Genomic DNA, 24,124 nt, shown 5'->3' with positions numbered 1-24,124 from the left:
AACTCCCTGATAATAAAGTAGATGGCCAAGTTTATATATTTAAGGTATTGCCCCCACCCCATTGACTGGGGTAGGGCAGAACGTAAATGTTATTCATACAGATTAATATCCTTACTCACAAGAACACAAGTGAAACACAACTTTTCACAGATTCCTACAAATATTATTATATTTGAGCCTTCCTGGTTATGAAAAACAAATTAATGGGGCTTTTTATGCCTGAGTGCCACTCTCAGAAGTAGACCAGCTTTATTTTCCAGCTTTAATATGCAAACACTTGCATTCTCCATTTTATAACTATACAAACTGTTACAACTTAACTGCATTTAAAGTCGTATCTTATCTCCACAATTTTAATGTGCAATATTTTTATGCAATTATTTTGACAATTTTCTGCATAATCTGTTTCAGAGGGGTATTTTACTAAAAATTTGCTTAAGGGCTAGATTCTTCAACTGAACAGGAATGCTTTAGACTGTTCACAATTTTAGACCATGATCGCCATGTGAATTCTGTCACTACTTAGTATACTTTTGTAAATAATTTTAAAATGTTGAGCACTTAAAATACTATGCCATTTACATTACCTCTTATGTATAGGACACAGTTGAGGATTAAGGTTTTGGGTTTCATTTCTGGCATTATCTTTTTTTAAAATCAAGCGGTTTCATCAAATAATGAGTCATGTAATCACATTTAAGTTTAAATCCCAGCCTGTAATTTTAAATCTCTTCTGTCACACTGACAGTGAGTCATAACCATATTTAATTTTTAAACCTCTATCAAAGAAAAACAGCCTGAACAGTCTGAATTGATTCAAATGCCATGGCATTTAGTGGCTAGCTGCCGAGATCAAAGTTGAGGACAAAGAGCAAAGAGAACCAGAACAGACATTTATAGTAAAAAAACAACAACTGGATTTTTAACAAATATGTCATAGTCATGTTTTAAAAGACAATGCTTTCCATGAACTGTGATCTATTCTTCACACCTCCCAATCATAATAGAAACTGCCAAAGTACCAATTACACATTTTTCAAATCGCTAACAGAATGCGCAACTGTTGCTAAGCATCTGTTTCAAGTACAGAATGTTCTGCTATACCACTTAAATTTTCAGTACAGTTCTGAGTACCTGGGGGAGTTTGACTGGCCATTAGCTTCAAACAACTGTTCCCTACCATTCTTAAGTTATTCTTTTAAGGAAAATCTGAAGTAGAGGTAAAAGACCTGACAGATTGCTTTAAAAATTGTCTTTTTCTTATATGAACAACACATACCTTTAATGTTTCAATGGAATATGCTAGCAAAAGGTAACTTCATTAACACATTTTCAAAAAACAACTCTCAATATGCACCTGATAGTGTTCTACTAACTTAGCTGCTTAACTGCTGTTAAATAACCAATCAAATATTATCTACTGTTTCTTCTGATATATATATATATATATATATATATATATATATATATATATGTGTGTGTGTGTGTGTGTGTGTGTATGTATGTGTGTATATATATATATATATATGTATGTATATATGTGTGTATATATATATATATATATATATGTATATATGTGTGTATATATATATATGTGTGTGTGTGTGTGTGTGTATATGTATATATATGAATGAATATTGTCTGCCACTCAGATCTTTAAAGCCCGTTATCTTCTTACAGAGACTATACCTAAATGCAAAGCAACTATGGCAGTATATTCTCCAGAGCATTACAGCTACGCAGCTAAAAATATGATTCATATTAAGTAAACCATGACTCACAACAATCTGACTAATGCAGTATCAAAAAAATGCTAATAAAAGAGCTAACATCACAATTAACCAGAGGTCCACATAGAGCTGCACCAAGCATCTAAAGCATGGGCTAAGAAAGAAAAAAGGCAATTTTATTATGCACATCTTGCTTGTGAAAAGCATTCTAGAATGGCCCCCACTGACACAATCTTTATAATTTAAGCTGCCCACTCCTGTTTAAGATCAAATGATGAGATGAATATTTAGGTGCCAGAACTGTATCTAGAATGTAATTCTACTTACATACAGATAATGCAAAATAAAGGGAGGGGGCCTTTTAGGTTGTTACTAGGATTTAGTATGTTCAAATTCAGAATATGCCAAACTAGTGACAAATATGAGCTGCTGCTTCCCGCAAGCTTCTGGCTGGCCACTGTGGAAGCAAACTGCTGGATGAAATGGGTCATTGGCTTGATCCAGCAGGCCATTATGTTCTTATCATCATAACTGGAGACAGGTGATAAAAATCAAGCTGGGTTGTCTTAAAAAGAAGGAAAAGGATGAATCACATGAGTAGTCATATTCTTTAAAATGATATATGAAAGTAAAAAGGCTGGAACAAATTTTATCTGAACTTTAACCTTCTACCCACTTCTGGCTAGAAGCACAGATTCTACAGATTACACATGATTTGTAAGCACATATTACATGAAAAGGTGACGCAGCTAAACAAAACACTATGCATGAAGTACACTCTATATATAGTTTTAAGAAAGATCAACATATTTCCTTAAGAATATTGAACCCTCTCTCCATCTCCTTCCATCATGCATCTCTAAATCAGATCTGGGGACATGGGGTGGAATCTGCTTGTGCTAGCTCAAGTCTTTAATTGAGAACCCCCTGAGATCTAAGAAGCCAGTAAAAAAAAAAAATTACTGTTAAGGGGGCATTTAAAAATTTCATACTTTCAACAGTACAGTACATATTTACTATGCTGTTTTATGATTTGGCAACTCTTCACCAAAGAAGAAAATTAGCTACTAATGGATTGCAATTATTAATGGATTGCAATTAATAATGGACTGCAAGAGGGAATTAACAAGGACTTTATAATGCTTATGGATTAATTGAAAAAATGGAACTGTGTGGAAAATATTGGGATGTTCTGTGGCAATACCCTCCTATGGAGGACTTGAACTTTGATTTACTATGGTGTTGATAAGATATCAGCTTGTTATTGGATGGGAAAGAATTCGAAGAAAACACTGGAAGTGAGGCTGGAGGAATCGCCAGACTTCAGACCACTTTCAGTTTTAAGAAAAGCAAGATGGTGAAAGGTCACTACGCAGTAAAATTGAGTCCTTGGAGTGGGGACGGGGAGGAAATGCTGAAAATGATTGATTGCAACAAGAAAGGAAGGTTGAACGTTTTTTTAAAAAAAACATTCCACACAGAGTTACCAGATATACTTGCAAATTAAAGGATATGCAAATTGCAAATTAAAGGATAAATATGAACAAAAGTCAACACATCAGTGGCTGTTAAAATAAAGGATCCACATCAGAACTGTATTATTTGGATTAAATAAGGAGATTGGAGTGGGAACAAGGAATCAACATCTCCTAAAAATCTCCTAACATGGGAAGTCAACATGACTTTGGGAAGTCGACCAAAATGTTTAATCTGGAATCTGACAATTGGCTTTTTTAATTGAATTATGATTTGGTATTGTATTAATACATTGGATTGTTATTAATGAAAAATTAATAAAATTATATAAAGAAGAAAATATTACATATCTACCTAAGTATCACTGCAACTATAACTGCAGCACTTAGGTGTCATCAATCTCAGTTAACAAATCTTTGACAAATTTCTAATAATGTGGTATCTTTAAATTTGAATGAGAATTAAAAGTTGTTCAAAATGAAGTATCTAGTAAGTCAAACCTTTATACATTGTCCAAGGCAAGTAAACCTGCCAAGAAAAATATCTCAAGAGTCACATGCATTGTCTTATCTAAAGCTAGAATAGCTTTAACCTCTACCCATATGTACCAATCTGGACCCTGAAATCACCATCTGAGGCCCTTCTTCATGAGCCTCCTTTATAAGAAGTCCAGAGGGTGGCAACATGAGAACAGGCCTTCTCTGCAGTGGCTCCCCATTCTGGAATGCTCTCCTCAGACAGGGGAGGATCACCTGGCACCCTCATTACATATCTCTCTAGGCAATAGGTGAAAACATCTCTTCAACCAGGCCTTAGGCCCTTTAAATAGGTTTGTGGGCAGGGAGGGGGGTTGCTGGCTTGTTTTTTTGATTTATTGTGTATTTTGTGTTCTTATTTTGTATTTTTAGGTTATTACCTACCCTGTGATCTTTGGATGAAGGGTGATAATAATAATAGCTTATACCCAACCTTACACATAGGGAGGTGGGTGGCGCTGTGGGTTAAACCACAGAGCCTAGGACTTGCCGATCAGAAGGTCGCAGTTCGAATCACCATGACGGGGTGAGCTCCCATTGCTCGGACCCTGCTCCTGCCAACCTAGCAGTTCGAAAGTACGTCAAAGTGCAAGTAGATAAATCGGTACCGCTCCAGCAGGAAGGTAAACGGCGTTTCCGTGCACTGCTTTGGTTCGCCAGAAGTGGCTTAGTCACGCTGGCCACATGTCCCAGAAGCTGTACGCCAGCTCCCTTGGCCAATAAAGCGAGATGAGCACCACAACCCCAGAGTCAGTCACAACTGGACCTAATGGTCAGGGGTCCCTTTACCTTTTAATCTTATACATCATAATATGGAAATTAGTATGCAGTTGTTTATACACTTTTATTGGAGAATATGGAATCCATATGTCGAGGCGGGGATTCCATTCCTATTCCAATTTATTCTGAGTGACTCTTCTGAAAGGCCCTCGAGTCTAGGATATGTTCATTCCAACAACTGGCAACAGACTAAAGGAAAACCCTCTCTAGATCTCTTAATAAGAAGAAATAAATCCCATTCCCACAACATGGGGAATGACAGGGAAGCCATTAGCACAGGCCTAAACAGACTCACCAAACCTCTTCTGGAAGGTTGTTTTGACAAAGCCATGCTCACCTGCCCTACAAAGCAGGCAAAGACTGGGCCCAAAGAGGATTGCAGCCCTGTGCAGAGCTCCATTCACAGAGCCTTGCAAGCCCTCAGAATCAGTGGACAGTGCTGGGTCTTTATCTGTATAGCTTTATTTCAAACTACGCAGGCAAAAACAGGTCACCTGATGTGATGTCAAGTGATTGACAAGTGAGTGGCCCACATGCCCACTGGAACCTGTGCCCCTGGATTAGCTGAAAGAAAGGGACAGTGGCTTATGCTTTTAAAGAACTTTGGGAGCTTACAAGGGTTGCCTCTGCAGTTTCCACAGAGGTCATAAGATGAGTAACTTTTGCCTAGGGCAATCTTTTTCATGCAATTCAGATTGCTATGTTGTCATTGTATTTGTTCTTGTGATATGAAGAAATTTGTACCCATTCAGAGAAATCTATTGGCCAATCTCCTGGGAGCAGAAGCCATTTGGAACACAGTGTCAACATGTTGCTGGCACCCAATATACTGATGACACCCAATTCTACTTCTCCAAAACATCTGACTCAGGTGTAGCAGCACAGAAGCTGGATCAGTTCCTGGGAACAGTGGTGGGCTGGATGAGGACCAATAAAGAAAGCTGGTAAAAGCTCTGTAGGCGAGAGGTTCCCAGATTCAGAAAATAGGTTAGCTGCCTCTTCTGGGTGAGGTTACTCTCCCTCTGAAGAAGCAGGTGTGTAGCTTAGGACTGCCCCTGGATGTCAGCTGGCGCAACAGCTCCAACTATTCCTGGACTGGTAGATACCATAGCTTAGCTACTGTAGTCCAGGCATTCAGTTTAGATTGGATTACTGCAATGCCCTCTTTGTGGGCCTTCCCTTAAGACTGGATAAGGCATCTGCAGCAAGGTTGTTATAGCAGATGCCCTATCAACAGTGCATAACACCTGTGTTCAAAGTGCTACACTGGCTGCCAATATGCTACCGAGTCAAGTCTAAGGTCTTGTTATTGACATATAAAGCCGTGAACAACTTGGAACCAGTTACCTCTGGGAACTCCTTACTTTGTATGCCACTGGCCAGGCACATCAGTCTTCAAGAGAGGCAGTCTTAGTTGTTTTGTATGCTCCCACAGTTCATCTTATGTCCACTAAGATGAGGACATTTTGTGTGGTGACATGTGTCCTTTGGAAAATGCTTCCAATGAACATCAGGCAGGCACCTACAGCACTGACATTTAGGCACCTGCTTAAATCTTAAAACTTAACCCAAGTTTTCCCTGAGGGGTGATCCAGCTATGCTGATGTATTAATTTGATTTGTGATGTATTTTGTACTTGTTTTATGAATGTAATTTTATTGTGTATTTTATGCCGTTCACTGCCATGATTTTTTTTTAATAGTGGGCAGTATACATTTTTGGAAATAAATAAAAAAATGGTTTCCCCCCCCAAGGATTTTCAAATATAATTTCAGTTTTTGTAACTGAACTACATGAATTTGATTAACATATGAGCTGGATTTTTTCATATAATGACCAAAAAACTACAGTATTATTCAAAAAACATTACTTCTCCATCAAGTTCTCTGCACTGCATCCAACTTACAGCTGGTCTTGCAGTTCCACAATGATGTACTCAAGTTGTTCCTTTTCCATTTTATGAGCCAAATCCATAGCTTCTACCTTCTGACGCAATAACTTCTTCTGAGAGATGGATTCAGACAGTTGGGTCTCTCTAAGGCGTACTAGCTCTTCTAGATAACCCTAGAAACACATAAGTATTAATTGTACTGCAAAATTTGCAAACCAAGCAACTAATATTTTAAAATTTATTTTATCAAAAGTATTTTGATGAGCTCTCTTGCATTTGATACTGAAACAAGTAGTTAGAAAATGTTAAAACTTATTCTTTGGTAATTAACTATCAATAAAAAAAGCTATTTAAATCATTCTGTTTAACAAATAAGTAGTTTTGTATACAGTACAGTTCTGTTATTAACATGTCAGGTATACATCTGCCATTAATAGCAGGTGGTGTGGCAGCCTTCCAATTGTTATAGTGTGTTGCCAGGAGTGTGTTTAATGTGTAGTTTTACTAAAGGAGCTGGGACTCAGAATATTATAATAGTTCAGCCGGACCAATGAAAGCTGCAGTTACCCCAGAAGGGTGGGAAAGCTTCCATGGTGTTTTCTGTTAATATGCCTGCTTTGTCTGGTTGGCCACTGTGAGGATGCTGGACTAGATGCACCTCAGCCCTGATCCAGCAGGGCTCTTCCTCTGTTTTATGTTCTTACATGACACAAAACATCCAAGAAGAAGAAAAAGTTCTGCAACTTTCATTCCACATTACTTTTAGTGTTTTAGATTTGCAACTCAGGCAATAGGAGTAATTGTTTTAGGAACAATTTGAATTAGTAGTTTCAAAAAGTACCTGCCACTTTTACTAAAACATAGTCAAAGCGTCTTTTAAATTTAGTAGTTATAGCTAAAGTGTTTTTAAGCACAGTTGCTTCTATCAGTGGCTGAGGCTTATGTTCAATGGGTGCAGAGGGGAGATGTGGAATAAACCGTGGCTTCAGCACAGATGAATTGCCAAAACAACAGTGTTGTTCCTTCGCCAGACCCAATATTTGCACAGAGTGACATCAACTTCATCATTTTTATTAAATTCACTACCCACCCTTCACCAGCAGGCTCCAGGGTTACAATAATTTAAAATTCAGTATTAAGAGCAGGCAAAACAAATTAGTCACAGGAATAGGGTGAGTCTTGAAAATACACATCTCAAGTGTCAAAAGCCAGGGTAAAGAGATGCATCCTAGAGGCTTCTATTCTCTAGATGGGATGTCAAGTCTTTGATCTTCTGTCTGCTCTTTTTTAAAATGAAAGATAATCTACTATTTTCTGAGTCCTTCCTAAGCACTCTCATTTTGGGAGATATAATCTATATTGACGTCATGTGCTACCATTAGGCTAGTTGTGAGCTTTTACAGCAAGAGGAAAGTAAATGTGAAATACTTCTAGTGAGCTCCTTTTTTGTTTAAAGCAGCCATGTCTGAAGGTTTCCATATCTGGAAAGTCATACCAAAATAAAGCAATTATTTTCCAATGGTAAGAACAAATTTCTCTAAAATAAAGTTTCTAACATTTTCTATTTACAATTGTAATGCACCAAATATCTTCAGCTTCTTTCAGTCAAAGTAAGGTTTTACCTTCTGCTCCAGTGTGAGGCGGTATTTTTGCTCCACCCGTTTGCATTTGTTGTACCAGCTGTTCTCATCCATGTTGAAAGGAGGACCAATGTTTTCTGGTGTGCTGCTTTCACTGCCACTACTGCCAAGTGTTCTTAGCTCTTCTTCATCACTACTGATGCTGTCAGAACTGAAGGACCAAGAACCAAGAACAGCTTGTTGCAAAATTCAGCTGAAAGATCTAGACTCTGCTTTAGAAATGCAAGCCATTGTTGAAGAAAGAGACCCCTAAGTAGGGTTGGATGCAATTATTCAAATCTGTTACAAACGCATCATGAAGTTGCAAGTTCTTCCTTGTGCAAAACACTGGGAACTCAGTATTAGGGCTTATTTATTTAGTATACTGCTCTTCATCTGAAGACCTCAAGGCAGTTCACAACACTTCTGTTTGCACCACCGCTTTCACCTGGGAAAACCTGTGGTTTAGTGCTGAATCAGAACAAACATCAGTTGGGTTTTCTGCAGACTGCAGCTAGTTCCAATTTAGCATTAAGGAGGTTTTCCAGAGGAAAGCAGTGGGGCAAAGGCAAAACCACTCGGACCCACAACTAGAAAGTACAGGACAAGTGGAAAACCACTTTGAAGTGTTTGAAGTGATAAATAAATGTCAAGCTAGCCTGGTGTAAGTTAAAGTTTACAGCCAAGAGGAAATTACGAGAATAAAAAGGTACCTTTGGGTGAACTTCAGGTAAGGTGTGAAGTCTATCACAGCTGGATAGTTGCCATCCAGGCCCTCTCCCTTGAGGCAGAAGCTTATACAAGGCAAGAAATCAGTAATCATATTAAATCAAGAAAATGAAATGATAGTAATACTAAATAACCTTAGCATATAATTTGATTTTCTCACAAAATTGCCAGTACACAGGAGATATGGGAAATATTTTCAGTAATGAAAAGTTGGGCTTGTGTTGAATCAAGAAAGAATTCTTGTCATATTTTAAATTAAAGTGCAGTCTATAATTATTTCAATAAATATATAAAAAATCAATACAATTATTGTATTGTACTTGATGTTACCACTCTCAAAGGTAAAACTGAGGAGGTATTAGTAGGAACTATTTAATTCTGCCATGGTATGGCAGATAGCTATGGTTACTATAAAGTGCTGAGCGGCAAACAGAAAACCCTTAGTCACAGAATAGGGATTGATTGATCATAACACTAAATTATGACTTGGCACTCCATGAATAAATCTGCATGACTCCCAAACTTGCACACACACCCTCCCCTTTCTTCCTTTGATGCAGCCCCAAGGAGATTTTCCATTTTAAAATTAACCACAGCTCCCCACATTATCTGAAATTGCAGAAACTGTGGGTAGTTTAAACAAGCCAGGATCAAAAATATGGTTTGTAATGTTGGCTTGTTCATGAACCATTGTTTAATCACAGTTCTCTCAACTGGGATCTGTGGTCAGTTTAAAACTAGAAAGCAAATGCTTCTGATCTCCTCCTTGCAAGAGTGCCAGGAGAAGGGAGCATGTAAGTCTGAAGCTTGCGAAGGTTAACATAATACTAAAGCACAGCAGTGTTACATCTGATGTAACACTTGGTGTTGATTTCCAGTTTTACCTTGGAAAAACAAGACACTCCTCCCATCTTCTGATGACATTCAGCAAAGCTAACTTCCTGAATGTGAGATACGTACATGCTGAGCAAGTAGCTGCACTTATATGCTCAACTCTACAACTAAAAACATAATGAAAAGGTACCTGCAATAAGCTAGATTTAAAACAGGATACAAGTTTCAGACTGGCATTTTAGGACATATGCCACCAAAAAATTGAAGACAAATCAATTACATATGGGACAAAATAAGCTTATGAACTTTTAGCTTTATTGCCAATGCCAAATTTCATAAGCTTCCCCTCCTCATACTTCAACAACCTTATACCACAGAAGTTTTAAATCCACAGGAATACCTGAAATCTATAGCATTGAGGCCCAGCAGCATACCAGCTAGCATGTTTGCTTCTTCTCCCAGGACAATTGCTCCATCTTCATAGAATCTTCTATAAGATTAATTTCCAGTTCAGTTATACTCTCTGCCATTTTAGTGACATGCTAGCTACACAAAGTTAAAGACAAACTAAACAATCAGCATTGTCAGCTAGCAATTTCATATTTACAAAGTTAACACAACTACTTTGCTCAACACTGCAACTGGAACATCAACTCTTCCCACAGTTTTCAAGGCTATTGTGAAATGGGCACGCAAGTGTTAAACCCTATTTAATCACATCAACTGGCCAGTATAAAGTAAAATGTTACTCTGAAAAAAGAAACATATTATCCAGCATGTACTAGATTTTGGTATTCCATCACTATATAAAGCAGGGAATCCAATTTGGCCCGCAACACCATTTTTCCAAAACCATGCCCACCAGTCAATCCACTGACATCTCTTATGGATGAGGGTGGGGTTCAATCCCGTATTGTTTGTGCACACCAGTTCCCCACAAGGCAGCAAAATTTTGCCCCCCCTCATCAACTGATGGGGTGTGTTAAAGCCTGCTCAGAAATCTGCAGAGAACATGACTGAATTGATGAGTTTCATCCTGATAGCTGCTGCTTTTCTGGTTACTGTCCTCACCCCCACCAATGTAAGTCAACTCTGACAGGAGGGTGGGTCCATCCGCATATCAGTGACCTGATGTGATTGTAATATCAGATGATGTCCCACCAACCTGTCAAAGTGAGCCAGCTGGGGAGAGAGAAGATAAACATCTGGCTAATTAGGACCTTCCTTCTATAATCATTTTTAGCACAAAAAGTGAAAAGCTGAAAAGTGAAAAATGAAAAATGAATAAGTCCCAATAATTGAACAAATGTTGGGGTAATAAAAGAATTACACAGATGAACTTTTGAAATATACTTCAATTTTTTGTTGACTAAAGGAGATTAATACCTGGTTGTTTTGAAGTCTCTCAAAGCTGTGGAAATATATTCAGACAAATGCTTTTCCATAAGCGCTACTCTAATCCAAGCTCTTCCCTGAAAAAGCAGCAGCCATGAATTAGGTATTGTTAGACAGAACAACTGAATACAATTTATATCTCTGAAAACCATTCAAGCTGACAGAAGGAAAACAATAGTGTAACATAGCAATAAGCTTCACATTTGGTGATCATTCACCTGCAGTCCATTTCTCCCCAAATTAAGTCTAAAGTGAACAAATCTTATTGTAGCAAAACCCCAGTGGATTTCATTTTTTTTTAAAAAAAAATTAAAAAATAAGCAAGTACTCAGAAGTGTAAGCAATTCTGGTGGGTGGGGTTTGGTTTTTTTTTTAAAGCAATCTCTTTCACGTATTTGTTAGTGCACAATGAAAGCACAGAGGAGTAATGGTTTCCTCCAAGTCATCCAAACCAGATGACAGCTGAACTCTCACCACTTCTCTCCTGCATATTCACGCATGCCACCACACCACACAGCCTGCATCATGCATCCACCCTTAAATAAATGTACATCACTGCACACTGTATATGGTAATACTAGGGCAATATCTTTTTTAGGCAAACCAAAATATCACAAACACCAGGCTGTTTCCATATACCATAGAATAAGGTGGTAGAATGGGCTATATCATTCAGACTCAGTACTGTTTCTAGAAACAATCATTAATCTGAGAAGCAGGATATAATTATCCAACAGCAGTCTTCACAGAAAACATATTCCTGCAACCCACCTAAGCTTAAGAAAGTTGTGACCACCGCTTTTACCTAAGTTTTTCTTCTTCTTCTTCTTCTTGTTAACAAAGTTCCTGACAAGTAGGAAATAGGTAATAGATGTGCAGGAATGGCTAACTTTTCATCCACAGGGCTACAATGTCCTACCAGTTTAACAGATTTTACATACATTCCCCCCAAAAAAGTTATGAACAATACATTTCTGCTTTAACAAGTTAAGAAATACAAAATAAAATTTATTGTACTATTTCTGTTTTTGTCAGGAAACCATATGGAAACTTTCAAGTTAAGAATCCTTTGAGATGCAGTTATATGAAACTCAAAATATTAATACACACCTACACTCACCAGAAACAGATTCATACTAAAGTTTTTGTGTTATGAGATCTGGTCAAATGCAGTATTTAAAACAGCATTTTGATGATAGCAATGATCATGTTTACAGACCCATGGTTAGAGCAGTAACATCATCTATTGCTTTCCAAAACACACATGCAACCGCAAACACACAACACTTGGCTCATCACAGAAGGTAGAATCAAAAACTCATGAATGAGTCAAGTTATATAACAAGTCTTACGGGCTTTAATAAAATATAAGGTTCCTGATCTGTTCACAGCATTAATGTACCTCAAAATAAACCAGCACAGAAAGCTTCTGCATACATCTATCAATATAAAATGTTTAACAGCAGCAAATAGCATAGGGACATCAGCTATAAATTAGAAAGTTTAAAAATGAATGTATAGTCTTCTCACCTTAGCTCTTGAAGAACTAACATTTTCCATATTTTCAATGCTGCAGATGCAGTTATGTGAAACCTTGCGACAAGCTACTTTAATATAATCCCAGAAGCTACGAGGACTTTCATAACCAAACCAAGTGATTTGACCTGAAACAAATATCAGAAAGAGAAATAAACAATTAAAATATATGTGCCTGAATGATAAAATGTCTGTTCTTTATGATGAAGCCATAACAATTAAAACAGCCTAAACCTCATTTATATTTGCAACGTATAGGCAGATGATCCAGTGCCATTTAACATAAAATCAGAACAGTTACCTTTGAGTCTATGGCTTAAAATCTGTTCCAGAATGGCTGCAAAATTGTTAAATTCAGGAGAAGAATCATCAATAGTTTCAAAACAGGATCGATCAATCAGTGTCTTGATAGAAAACCTAAGATACAAAAAGCATGCGTTTAATTTATGTTAAAATATAATGCAGGTTGGACAGCATAGTATTTTAGAGAAGCATATTTCTTGACAATAGCACACCACTGATGTTTGTAATTTCCAAAACAAATAGATTTAGATTTCAACAATATTTGAGTTTTTTTCACTATATTCCACCTTAGTATGCAAATATATTTTACTCCACAGCCAATCAAGCAGTTGATTTGTGCCTCTTCAAAGTGGTATATTTGTTCTGTTAAGAAGTTCAGATTACAACGGATATTATCCCAAGTATTTAACCAAAGTGTTGAGTTAGTTCCCCAGAAGAGCATTCTAAACTCCTTCAGATGGGAAGCCTACATGATCACAGAAGGCTTCCTGATAGACTTCTAGTATGTGGAAGATGATGAATCTGGTAATGGGAACACAATGATGTGGGAGGGGCCAATGAGCTTGCCCTAATTTCTCTTCCACCAGATAGTAGTAACTGAGTGGTACACACTACACAATTTGTAAAAAAAAAATTTAAAAAATTGTTAGATATTAAACACTTCGAAATAATAAAATGGGTAAAGTAAAGTAAAACACCACTCATGCAGATACACAATAGTACCTCCCTCCCTCCCATCCCCATCTCACTAGTTGCATGATAAACACCTATAGTACATTGCTGCATTTACTCAACTGGAGAATCACAGCTACTGTTGCTGTCAGGTTGGCACTCAGCCTGTCTGTATCAAACCTGGACTGCAGATGTAGCAGCCACAGCACAGTACTTAATTGTTCCAATTCAAAAAACATAATGGAAAGATGTATTTGTAGATACATCTGGCAGGAGAGAGCACAATCATATGCAGAAGTAAGGATGAGGTTATGCTTGGTTGCCTGAAGACCATTCTGACTGCTACAAATGAGCAAGCAAGTACATATTTCCAAAGCTTTGCTAGAAGAACTGAACAAGTGTTGAATAACAGAGCTTAGGAATTGAGTTCTGAGGCTTTTTTAAATCAAATATTGGCAGCAAGTATGCATCTTATCTCTCTGTTACAGCAGAGGGGATGAGAGCATTAGTCTCTCTTCATACTTTAAAACTATTCTCACACAAACTAAATACAGGACAAATTGGCACAAATCTGGAGGATGAAAAAGGAAAAACAGGACCTGAAGAGGGCTATCAGTTGAATTATGTGAGACATGACAAGTTTGTGGGTGTTAAATTCACTGAAAGTTACCCACAATGTGAATTCAACACCCATAGCATTCTTTTTTACTCACATTTTGATATGACAATGTGTCCCAGTTCACATAAAAAACTCCCCAAATATAGTTCTGAGATAATAAAACCCTGAAAATAATCAATTAACATGCTATAATACAGAAAAATCTATTTCTAATGTATAGAGCTAAATGAAAGGCAATTTCTACAGAATAGATCAACTAAGAATACAGTAATGGCACCATTAATGTTTAGAGCCTTAGTTTTATCTGTGCCAGCCTTTTTCTTCTTCTTTTTTTTTGTAAGAGAAATACACATTTGCCTGTGCAGGGTTCCAAGAATATGCCATTACACATAAATGAATTTCCTGTGCCTGAACATTCAACATTAATTTACCAACCATCTATGACTCTGGAACATGTGTACATATGCATGTGTAAGTGTTAGCATACCAGCTTATACAAGAAGCTGAGCATGTGAAATTCCACAAAGGTAAAGAAAAACACCCATAAACATAAATATGGCTATAACCACATTTAAGCCAAGTCTTCCCGATTGTAATATATATTTACAACAGATGATGATAGCAATGTTCAAATGCTTCCTGTAAAATACACTAGTATTTGGAATATTTATTAACTTTTCAGCTTTAAGTGTGAATATCATAAGACCTGGAAGACAATAAAACAAATCTTTAAAAAAATACATTACTGTCTCTCAGTAATAATATACCCCCCAGGATTGTGAATGAAATGACCCAAATTTGTATTATCCATGATTAATTTTCATTCAAATGCATTGGTTTTTCTTTATTTGTGTATGTAATTGAAGTATATATTATTGATTTAATAAATAAAGTTTAAAAAGGAATACTATTCTGTCTGTCATTAATTTGGGAAGGGAGCATCACATGAAGAGCAAAGAGGGGACTGATCACTTCCCTTATTTTCTTCAGTTCCATTACATGCCTGCATTTACGGTACCTTAGACCATACCATCAGACCAGCACTGAGACCATTGTTCTGGAAAAGGCAACAGAGCCAATCTGGCTTTTTCACACCTAGCCACCCTCTCATCCCCCTCAACCAAACACAAACCCATACCAGCAATGAAATAAGGACTGTTTTCCCTTCTTGCAACTCAGAACCTGCATAGATAATTGAGAGAGAGAAAAGCCTCTCCCACAAATACAGCCTGAAGGGATGGAAGTGTTGACATATATGCATGTCTGGACCACAGCAGCTCCCATGGTATCCCCACTGGTGGCTTGACAGGTTTTCTTCCACTGCAACCTTGTTCTTAAGTGAGTGGGGGTTTTTTACCCATAGAACCAAATGTGAGATGTTCACTGACATGGGAGATACTAAGCTCCTACACTCAGGGATCCCAATGTCTGGTGAGAATGGTAGGTTTGCCTTACCTCAGCTATATCTTAGACTTCAACCTATGTCTTGTGTCCTATGGAACTCAGACAAATGTTTTGATAGACGTAACACTTCATATTCATAGTCAAACTCTGAGACTGCTAGAGTTGGACAGAATGTTATGAACGGAGCATTACAGAGAGAAAGCACATATATGCTAGGAAGAGGCTGATATCAATGGACCAGCAAAATGCACATCATTATTAAAGATGGAGGTGGGTGGTGAGACTGCTCCCTGGTGAGATGCAGTGACACACCATGGTTCAGTGAAATCTATGCCATTCCGTGTGAGACATTTTTTGCCTTTACTATAACAGTGCCACAAAAGCAGCCTTTAATCTCCCCCCAATGGAATGAATGGCAAAGCTAAACCATTCATTTGTATGGGGAAGAACTCCAGGGACACAAACACATGGGAACTAAGCCAGACACAGTATCTGTGTTAAGGGGAAGGTTTTGCCTCCCCTTAGCAATAGGAGCTTGTCATCATTACCGTTACACCAGTTCTCTTCTGCAGAGACATACCCCGTGTTTTCCTTAGTCACATTTCCTTAGTCACATTAATAGAATACCACTGTCCCTCCATATGCTTTGGAGTAGTACCATGACATTCAACACAGACTGTTGTCAAGCTGAGATCTGGTTCAAGTATAACTGAGCTGCGAGGTAGAGAGATTGCATCCTGTATTGCTAATGGGGCAAATACAAACTCAAGGGCTTAGTATAGCAATATTTCTCTCTTGGCATTCACAGTCAGTACAGCATGAGACTCTTAATCTCAGGATTGTGGGTTCAAGCCCCATGTTGAGCGTAAGATTCCTGCATTGCAGGGGGTTGGACTAGATGACTAGTCCCTTCCAACTCTATAATTCTATGAATCATCAAAAGCACCTGATGGGGCCAGAATCAGGCAGGCTATACACCTTCACTCACCATACAAATGCCCTAACACAGATCTCATTCCAGTCCAGGATCCCCTACTTGACACATCTAACAGCGCACATGCAATTAGCTGTAGCAAATTCACAGATGGGAAAGGAAGATGGGAAAGAGTTCTGCACAGATGCTCAAGGGGCAGCATCAGGAAGGTGTAAGGAGGGGGAGGAGAGAGAGAAGACGAATGCAAAAGTAGAGGGAATTCCCTATTCTGTTCCCGAAGTCTACCTAAGCAGAGTTTAGCTGCGCCCTGAGCATCCTTTCACACACCCCACCACCATTCAGAGCCAGCGTGGGGGAGAAGAAGCTGGGGTTCCCTCCCTGCTGTTAAATGCAAGAGCGGAACGGAAAAAGAGCGCGGGGTGGTGGCGCTTACTCCGGATTAAGGCAGCAAAACCTGAAGGCATTTACTGTGCAAGCCCCTTGAAACACAGCGGGGGGTCTGCTGGGCACGCATTGCAGAGCAGGACCGCCAACTGAGCGGGGTTATCGACGACACATGCAGCCCCATACATACGGAGACAAACCCGTGTGCCTGCGTGTGTCTGTGTGTGGTGGAGCCAATTCACCTGCAGACGGTGATGAGATTCCGCCTCTCGACAGTGGCGTTGCGGGAATGGACGCTTCTCCTCCGAGAGGAGGCGTTGAGTCCCCCGATGTTGAACGACGCCATCTCGCAGCGGAGGGCGAGGCGGGGGCCTCTGGCGGCGCCTTTGTTCGGAGGGCGGGAAACGCCGGGGGTGGGAGGGGGGCCAGCGGCTGCTCTACCGCCGCTCCTTTCCCCTGCCCCAGCTACCGCCCCAAGAGGCGGCGGCTGAGGAGGAGGAGAAGCCCGGCAACCCCTCCACTAGGCACCCAAACGGGGGCAGCGCGGCTGGGCATGAGGCCACGGCGGGAGAAGGGACCGGGGTCCCAGCAGCGGTAGCAGCGTCTCCCCCGCTCCGCTCCTCGCTCGTCTGAGCCTTCGAAGTCGCGGCTGCACCTCAGAAATCGCCTCAGCAGCACCCCGAGGCCGGGACTGCAGAGCGCCGGCTCCGCCAGCCAATGGCACGCCAGCAGGGGCGGGACCTGAAACTGGGATTGGTCTTCTAAGCAAGGGGCTCGTGGGTTCTCCCATAATGGCAGCAGCTGTCCGTTAGGAGGCTCGGAAAGGGCGGGGGAGCGTTGTGTGGGGCGGAGGGTAGCTGGGGGGTTGAAGCGGCTCGTGAGGCGGAGGTGCGCCCTCGCCCGCCGCAGTTGATTCATTCGCTCTCCTTTCTCCTCCTCGCCTCGCGCTTATATAAAAGTCACGCTCCTTTGTTGCTGAGACTTTTATTCGCAGTGCTCGTGTGAGCCCCGTTGGTGGGTTACAGCAAAACACGCAGAGGCTTGTGTGGAGCCTACAGCAAGGCAAAACAGAATTTATAGCGGCGTCAGGTTTTTGGACACCAAAGCTTGTTTCGTCAGATAACAATTTACCCGGCTAACATACATGAGAAGGTGGGAGGGTAAAAGCACCGGAGCCCAGTTCACGCCCCCCACCATAAAATAAAATAAAAATTCACAGCCTGGTGGATTACAAGCATAATTACACACGTGTGTGTGCATGTCTATATAGGCATACAGAGATATTCAGATGGGTGCATCCACTGGCTGAGGTTAATAAGTCATGCATATGAAGAGGTGCCATCTGGTCCACACAAATATATGTCACAATACCACTGTTAAATCTTCAAGGTACTGAAAATTCGCAACCTGACAGTAAAACCACTTTAAAAAAATTTTTTCCCCAATTTGTGGTTTAAATATTAAGCCTACATTGGTTATTATTTATTTAAAACATTTCTACATGCCTCCTGTGTTTAGACAGTGTAGAACAATATTAAAATACATATCAAAAGTGTATTGTCAAATCTTGAAAGGCAGTATTTTTGACGATGCTGAAGTCCCCTACTATAGCTCAGTCAAAGCTTATTTTAGGGACATAACAACTTCAGCTTTTTTTCTGACTGGGCTGTGTTTCAAACATCTATGCAAATAAGGAACCGGGAACTAGTAACCAACTTCAGCATCATATTTTTGTAGCTGGACAGTAAAGGGACAGAGCCCAGCAAAAGCATTCTTTTCATTTAAGGTATATATCTGTTTGTGTGTGCTTACAACCTGTTCTATCATTCAATCAGACAATATACAACAGCACATGATAGCAGACCGACATGTATCAACATAACACACAATCCAAACTACCAGTGGCGTAGCGTGGGGGGTGCAGGGGGGGCCAGCCGCACCGGGCGCAACATCTGGGGTTAGGGCAAATCCACAGGTTAGGGGGCGCAAATCCACGGGTTAGGGGGCGCAAATTACTTGCCTTGCCCCGAGTGCTGACAACCCACACTACGCCACTGCAAACTACAAACAGATTTCTATATAAATCTGAAATTTGACAGTCAGGAACTTGATGGGAAAGGGCACTGGAAAGTGTTGGATAACAATTGCTTGAAGAGGCATCATATACAAACAGATCAGAATGAATACTCACTAAATAGCTGGCTTCATATATCTTCCCAGCAAACAACTCAGGATGATTGCTCAATAAACTGGTCATCTGGAAACAACATATGTCCCAAGCACAAAACAAGAACTAATTGTGCATGCAAACCAGATAACCAAAGCAAGTGAGCTCTGCCACCTGCTATACATCAAGCTATATTTATATCACACATGTAAGCAAAATAATATTCCAGAATTAAGATTTTTGAAAACATTGTTTTAGAACAGTGTTTCCCAACCTTTTTTGGGCAAAGGCACACTTGTTTCATGAAAAAAATCTCGAGGCACACCACCATGCCAGATGGGGAAAAGTCACTTTTTACTTATGTAAAAAAAAATAAAAAAATAGTAACAGCATAGAAGGTAATGGTTATCTCTTTGATGTCTGATGGGAGGGCATTCCACAGGGCGGGCGCCACTACCGAGAAGGCCCTCTGCCTGGTTCCCTGTAACCTCACTTTTCACAGTGAGGGAATTGCCAGAAGGCCCTTGGCACTGGATCTCAGTGTCTGGGCTGAACGATGGTGGCGGAGACGCTACTTCAGGTATACTGGACCGAAACCGCTTAGGGCTTTAAAGGTCAGCACCAACACTTTGAATTGTGCTCGGAAAGGTACTGGGAGCCAATGTAGGTCTTTCAAGACTGTCGTTACGTGGTCTCGGCGGCAGGTAGCAGCGCTCACAGCTTACGGACTGCACCGTGTAACAGGTGTCTGGCCCAGCAGCCTAAGGCGGACAAGCCACTGAAACAGGCATTCAGAATCCATTCATTTCATAAAACCTGCAGGGCTCAATCTCTGTGTTTGTGTATGTGTGTGTTTCTGTTTTGCCCAAGGGTCTGGGGGTGGGAGAGAGCTCTTTAGCATGATGCTTTTAAAACAATTAAATTATCAACAAACAAACCTGATGATACGAATAGCAACGTCAGGTGCTACGGGGGGGGGGGGGAGAAGGGGGCCTACTCAGAAGTAAATACTGCGTCCAGGCGCAATTAGCGCTGATTTAAGGTGCACCAAGACTGCCTAAAAACCTCACCAAAGATATGCAACAAAGCGCTTCGTTGCAGAGGGGAGAGTTTGTGCACCGTGGAGGCTGGAGGGCTTCTATTCTACATGCGGGGGTTGGGGGGGCGAGGAAAATGTGCTCCGTGGTGGGGCGGGGAAGGCAAAGTTGCAAAAGCGCCCTGCTCCTTCTTCCGCGGAGGGAAACGCTCCTGCGGAGGCGAGAGGCAGCGAGGAGGCGACGAGGTGAGGCTTTTGTGAGGTAGGGAGAGGAAAGACGGGGGAGGGAACCCAAGGAGGATTTGCACGAGAGGGAATGAAGGGGAAACGCGCCTCCCACGTGGAGCACTTTTCCCCGGGAAATGCACGGGGTGGGGTCGTGGCTGATCCGTGCTGCGCGCTCGCGTCGTGCGGCCCAAAGTGCTGCAGGATCGCCAATGCAAGACCCCCTTTTAAAACCTCCCCCTCCCCCAGCTCTGGAAAAAAAGGGGGAAGGGGATGGCGTCGGCGTCGGGGTGCGGAGGCTGCCCGTGCCCGGCCAGGCGTCGGTGGCGGTGTCAGCGCTGCTGCAGTGGCTGCTCCTCCTGCGAGCAGTGAGTGGAGCGCAGCCGCAGCGGCGGCGGGGGGCGCGCGCGCTAGGGCGCAAGGCTGGCGGTGGCGGCGGGGAGCCCGGCGGAGGAAGGAACTTGTCCCTTCCCTCTGGACTCGCGCCCCACGCAGATGTTGCGCCCGGTGCGACTGGCACCCCTGGCACCCCCCACGCTACGCCACTACTCCCACGGCACACTAGGCAACGTCCGGCGGCACACTAGTGTGCCGCGGAACACCGGTTGGGAAACACTGTTTTAGAAAACCCAGCATGCCAAGGATATGGGTTCTGTCCTAACAGGGAATAGGCAGAACGTCCCCCAAGTGAGGAGTCATGGTTCTTTCCCAGAGCTGTGCTGTGAAGGGGAACGCAAACAGCTGCAAGAATGGACTGAACTCCAAGGTGGGCATCTTTAGTTCCACAGTTTTGTGGCCCTTTAGTAGCCCAAGCATGTCGTTTTGCTCATTTCTATCTGATGGAGGCGAGATTCTGAAGAGAAGTTCTCTGCAAAAAGCTTTATAGAATACAAGAAGGGTGAAGTCTGATCATATTCATCTTCACTCAAAAGTCAGTCCTACTGAGTTCCTTGAGTCAAGTAAATGAGTTTAGGATGTTGCTGTGCAGTGCAATCCCATAAATATCTACTCAGAAATAAATTCTACTGTGCTCAATAGGACTTATCCTGGCTAAGTGAATACAGTGGTACCTCGGTTTACGAACTTAATCTGTTCCTCAAGTCCGTTCTTAAACCACATCCACTCTTAAACCAAGGCACACTTTCCCTAATGAGGCCTCCCTCCGCCAGTGCCCTTCCACCGTTCATAGACCGAGGAAAAGTTTGCAAACCAGAGCACTGCTTCCTGTTCTGTGGAGTTCGTAAACTGAATAGTTCGTAAACAGGACTGTTCATAAACCAAGGTACCACTGTATAGGACTGAGCCTTAGTGATTTAAGCCTCATGTATTGAAGCACTTTCAGGGACATGTGAAAATAGTGCTGCTGTGCTTCATTAATTATTAGTCTTTAGGCCATTTTCACACTTGAAGTTTACAGTTTGAGCCTGTTTATTCAGAAATAAGCCTGTTAGCTCAACTTACTCCCAAATAAAGGTGCATTACCACTGCAGGAGTAAATTGTCTTTCATAATTTGCTGAGACCACCTGGGCAATACTTTATTTCTGTTTTATGCCTTTTGACATTCCTACACATTGCAATTATGCAAATTTTGTACTCCAGCTGCAAATGAAATAACACAAACATTTTTATTCCATCTAATGGAAAACACTGTTCTACTCAGTAAACGTACTGCCTCCTGAATGCAATAGGCATTTATAGTTTCTGCCTATCCATGTATATTAAAAAAAATCTCACTGAGTTTAGTATTCTAAAGTAAGTGCTCACAGTATTGCAGATTGCAATTCTAATCATGTCTACTCAGAAGTGGTTCCCAATGAATTACAGAGGACTTACTACCCAGTAAGTGGGTTAGTATTGCATGCTTAGTCAGCCAGCAAATGGTGTTAACCAGTATCACTGCATGTGCTACTGGAGCACATACTTTAGAATGTAGACAAGCAGAAATCTACATTTTGAAACTGGTACAGTAACTGATTTCTGCTTACTATCCTACAGCACAAACTCATAATTCCATTGTATAAACAATCTATTCACCATTTTCTAAACTATTATATCCAATATGGAGCTATGCACTGAAATTATATTTGATCGTGGCCTCAATATTTTAATGAATTAATATGAAGTTGAGATGAGCTCCCCACCTAGAAAGAATAAATAATTGGGGGAGGGGGACATATTTTAATGCTTACATCTATTTACAGTGTGCTTTTGTTTAGGAATGATTATAGTAGAAACTGGGGCTTGATTTAAAACATTATTTTGCATTTCTGAAATGCAAAATTGCTCTGATTTAAAGAATTAGAGGGAAAAGCATAATAGGCTTTAAAAATGAATTATATCATTTTTAAAAATAAACGTCTGTTTCTCGCTATTTTGGGACCCAAGCCCCGTTGTCTTCATGTTCCTGACTCACTGTGCAATCTTAAATTCACCTGGGAGGACTTACTCCCTGGTAAGAATTCCTGGGAATGCAGTCTCAGCTGACTTGTAATGAAAGCAAAAAAAGTTTCTTCCTCAGCCATACCAATACATTGCCACAAGGTGGCCTCATTTAGCCAAGCCATTATGTTTGCCTAGGTGCACATTGATTTTTTTTCTTTATCCCATTGTATGCCATGTTAAATAAACACTCCTATCCAGTTAAAAACAGTATGCCCACAAGCTTTAGCCCCATCACTATTGAGACAGATCAGTTGGTTCAAAGCGTCAGCTTTGGTTTTTATGAAAGTTGCAAAAGTCAGCAAATTTTGTGAAATCTGCAAAAAGTTGTGAAGTCAGCAAAAGAGCATGACTTCACTGAACAAATCAGAATATGCAAAAGATACTGAGGAGGTCCACATTTCCGGGATTAGGGTGGGCTCACACCTGCAGCCAGTCTGCATTCTTGGTATCTGCTTATAAACATGCTACCTGGGTGTGGGTGGGTGTTGTCAATACTGTAACTTCGTTATTCCTAAAAATTGATTTCATGCTAGCAAATTCTACTGTGTTTAGGGTAAGATGCTTCCATGTGATTTTTAGCTCGGTGTATTAGGTGCTTAAAAGACACAAATTCAACCAGGGGCAGCTTTCAGGCACCCAAAGATAACTTTCCCAATTACCATATCTCCTTACTGGGGGGAAATGGCATCTTTGTGGGGAAATGGTCTCATGGACCAACTTCGGTCCCGGGGCAGAAAAGAGGCAAAACAAAAGCCCAACCCCAGTGGAACAACAGCTATGACTCTTCCATTTGTGCAGCAGGCTATATGCTAGCCAAACAAAAATCTGAGATTTCTGCACTCACACACATCTCTCCATCCAGACAAGTAAGAGGCATCATCACAGCTCAGAAACACAATTCAGCTACTGGAGGGTGTAGAGCAGGACTAGTGAGGCGTGTAGCCTGGGAAAGAGGCTTGACCTGGGGACAGTCCCAAGGGTAGGATGGAGAGGTCCTCAGACATGACATTCCCCACCCGCTGCTGTATACCCAGAATGGGTAATATAATCAAAACCAGAATGACCAAAAGCCAGAGGCTGAAAGCACAGAGGAAGTTTCACCATGCTGCAATTAAAAAGGTTGAAGGTTTCCCTAAAGTGCACCCTGGATTTATTTATTTAAGTATCTTGCTCACAGCACCACAACTCACATAGCACCAAGTGGAGACATCTGGGTGCTCCCCACTGCCACATGTACTTTTCTGTGGGGAGGGACATGATCTATCATCCTCCCCTAGTCATTAAGAGTGATTACATGTTTGGTGTGCCTCCCAGTTATTGTTAGATGTCAGTGATGGAGGACCTCAGTTCTATTTTTTCCTGAAGTCATTTTTCCTCCCTGTTGTCTTCTCAAAACCCACACTTTACAAGA

General features: G+C 40.9%; 1 protein-coding gene across 2 annotated transcripts in view; it reads right to left on the bottom strand.

Annotated features, from left to right (window-relative positions):
- The window catches only part of RUNDC3B (RUN domain containing 3B), a 31,281-nt gene extending 13,782 nt beyond the window's left edge, over positions 1 to 17,499 (bottom strand). The window contains exons 1-8 of one of the 2 annotated variants that reach the window (XM_028749944.2): positions 17,085 to 17,499; positions 12,828 to 12,943; positions 12,521 to 12,654; positions 10,982 to 11,067; positions 9,996 to 10,085; positions 8,746 to 8,826; positions 8,036 to 8,204; positions 6,429 to 6,586 (exon numbers count right to left, since the gene is read on the bottom strand). In XM_028749944.2, the coding sequence (XP_028605777.1) occupies positions 6,429 to 6,586; positions 8,036 to 8,204; positions 8,746 to 8,826; positions 9,996 to 10,085; positions 10,982 to 11,067; positions 12,521 to 12,654; positions 12,828 to 12,943; positions 17,085 to 17,188 (938 nt within the window). In that variant the 5' untranslated portion in view covers positions 17,189 to 17,499. The remainder of the gene's footprint in view (positions 1 to 6,428; positions 6,587 to 8,035; positions 8,205 to 8,745; positions 8,827 to 9,995; positions 10,086 to 10,981; positions 11,068 to 12,520; positions 12,655 to 12,827; positions 12,944 to 17,084) is intronic. The other variant, XM_028749945.2, reaches the window with a different exon arrangement.
- Between the last annotated feature and the right edge of the window lie 6,625 nt (positions 17,500 to 24,124).

Source organism: Podarcis muralis, chromosome 12, assembly GCF_964188315.1.
Source record: "Podarcis muralis chromosome 12, rPodMur119.hap1.1, whole genome shotgun sequence".
Lineage (NCBI taxonomy): Eukaryota > Metazoa > Chordata > Lepidosauria > Squamata > Lacertidae > Podarcis > Podarcis muralis.
This window is presented reverse-complemented; position numbering and strand designations above follow the sequence as displayed.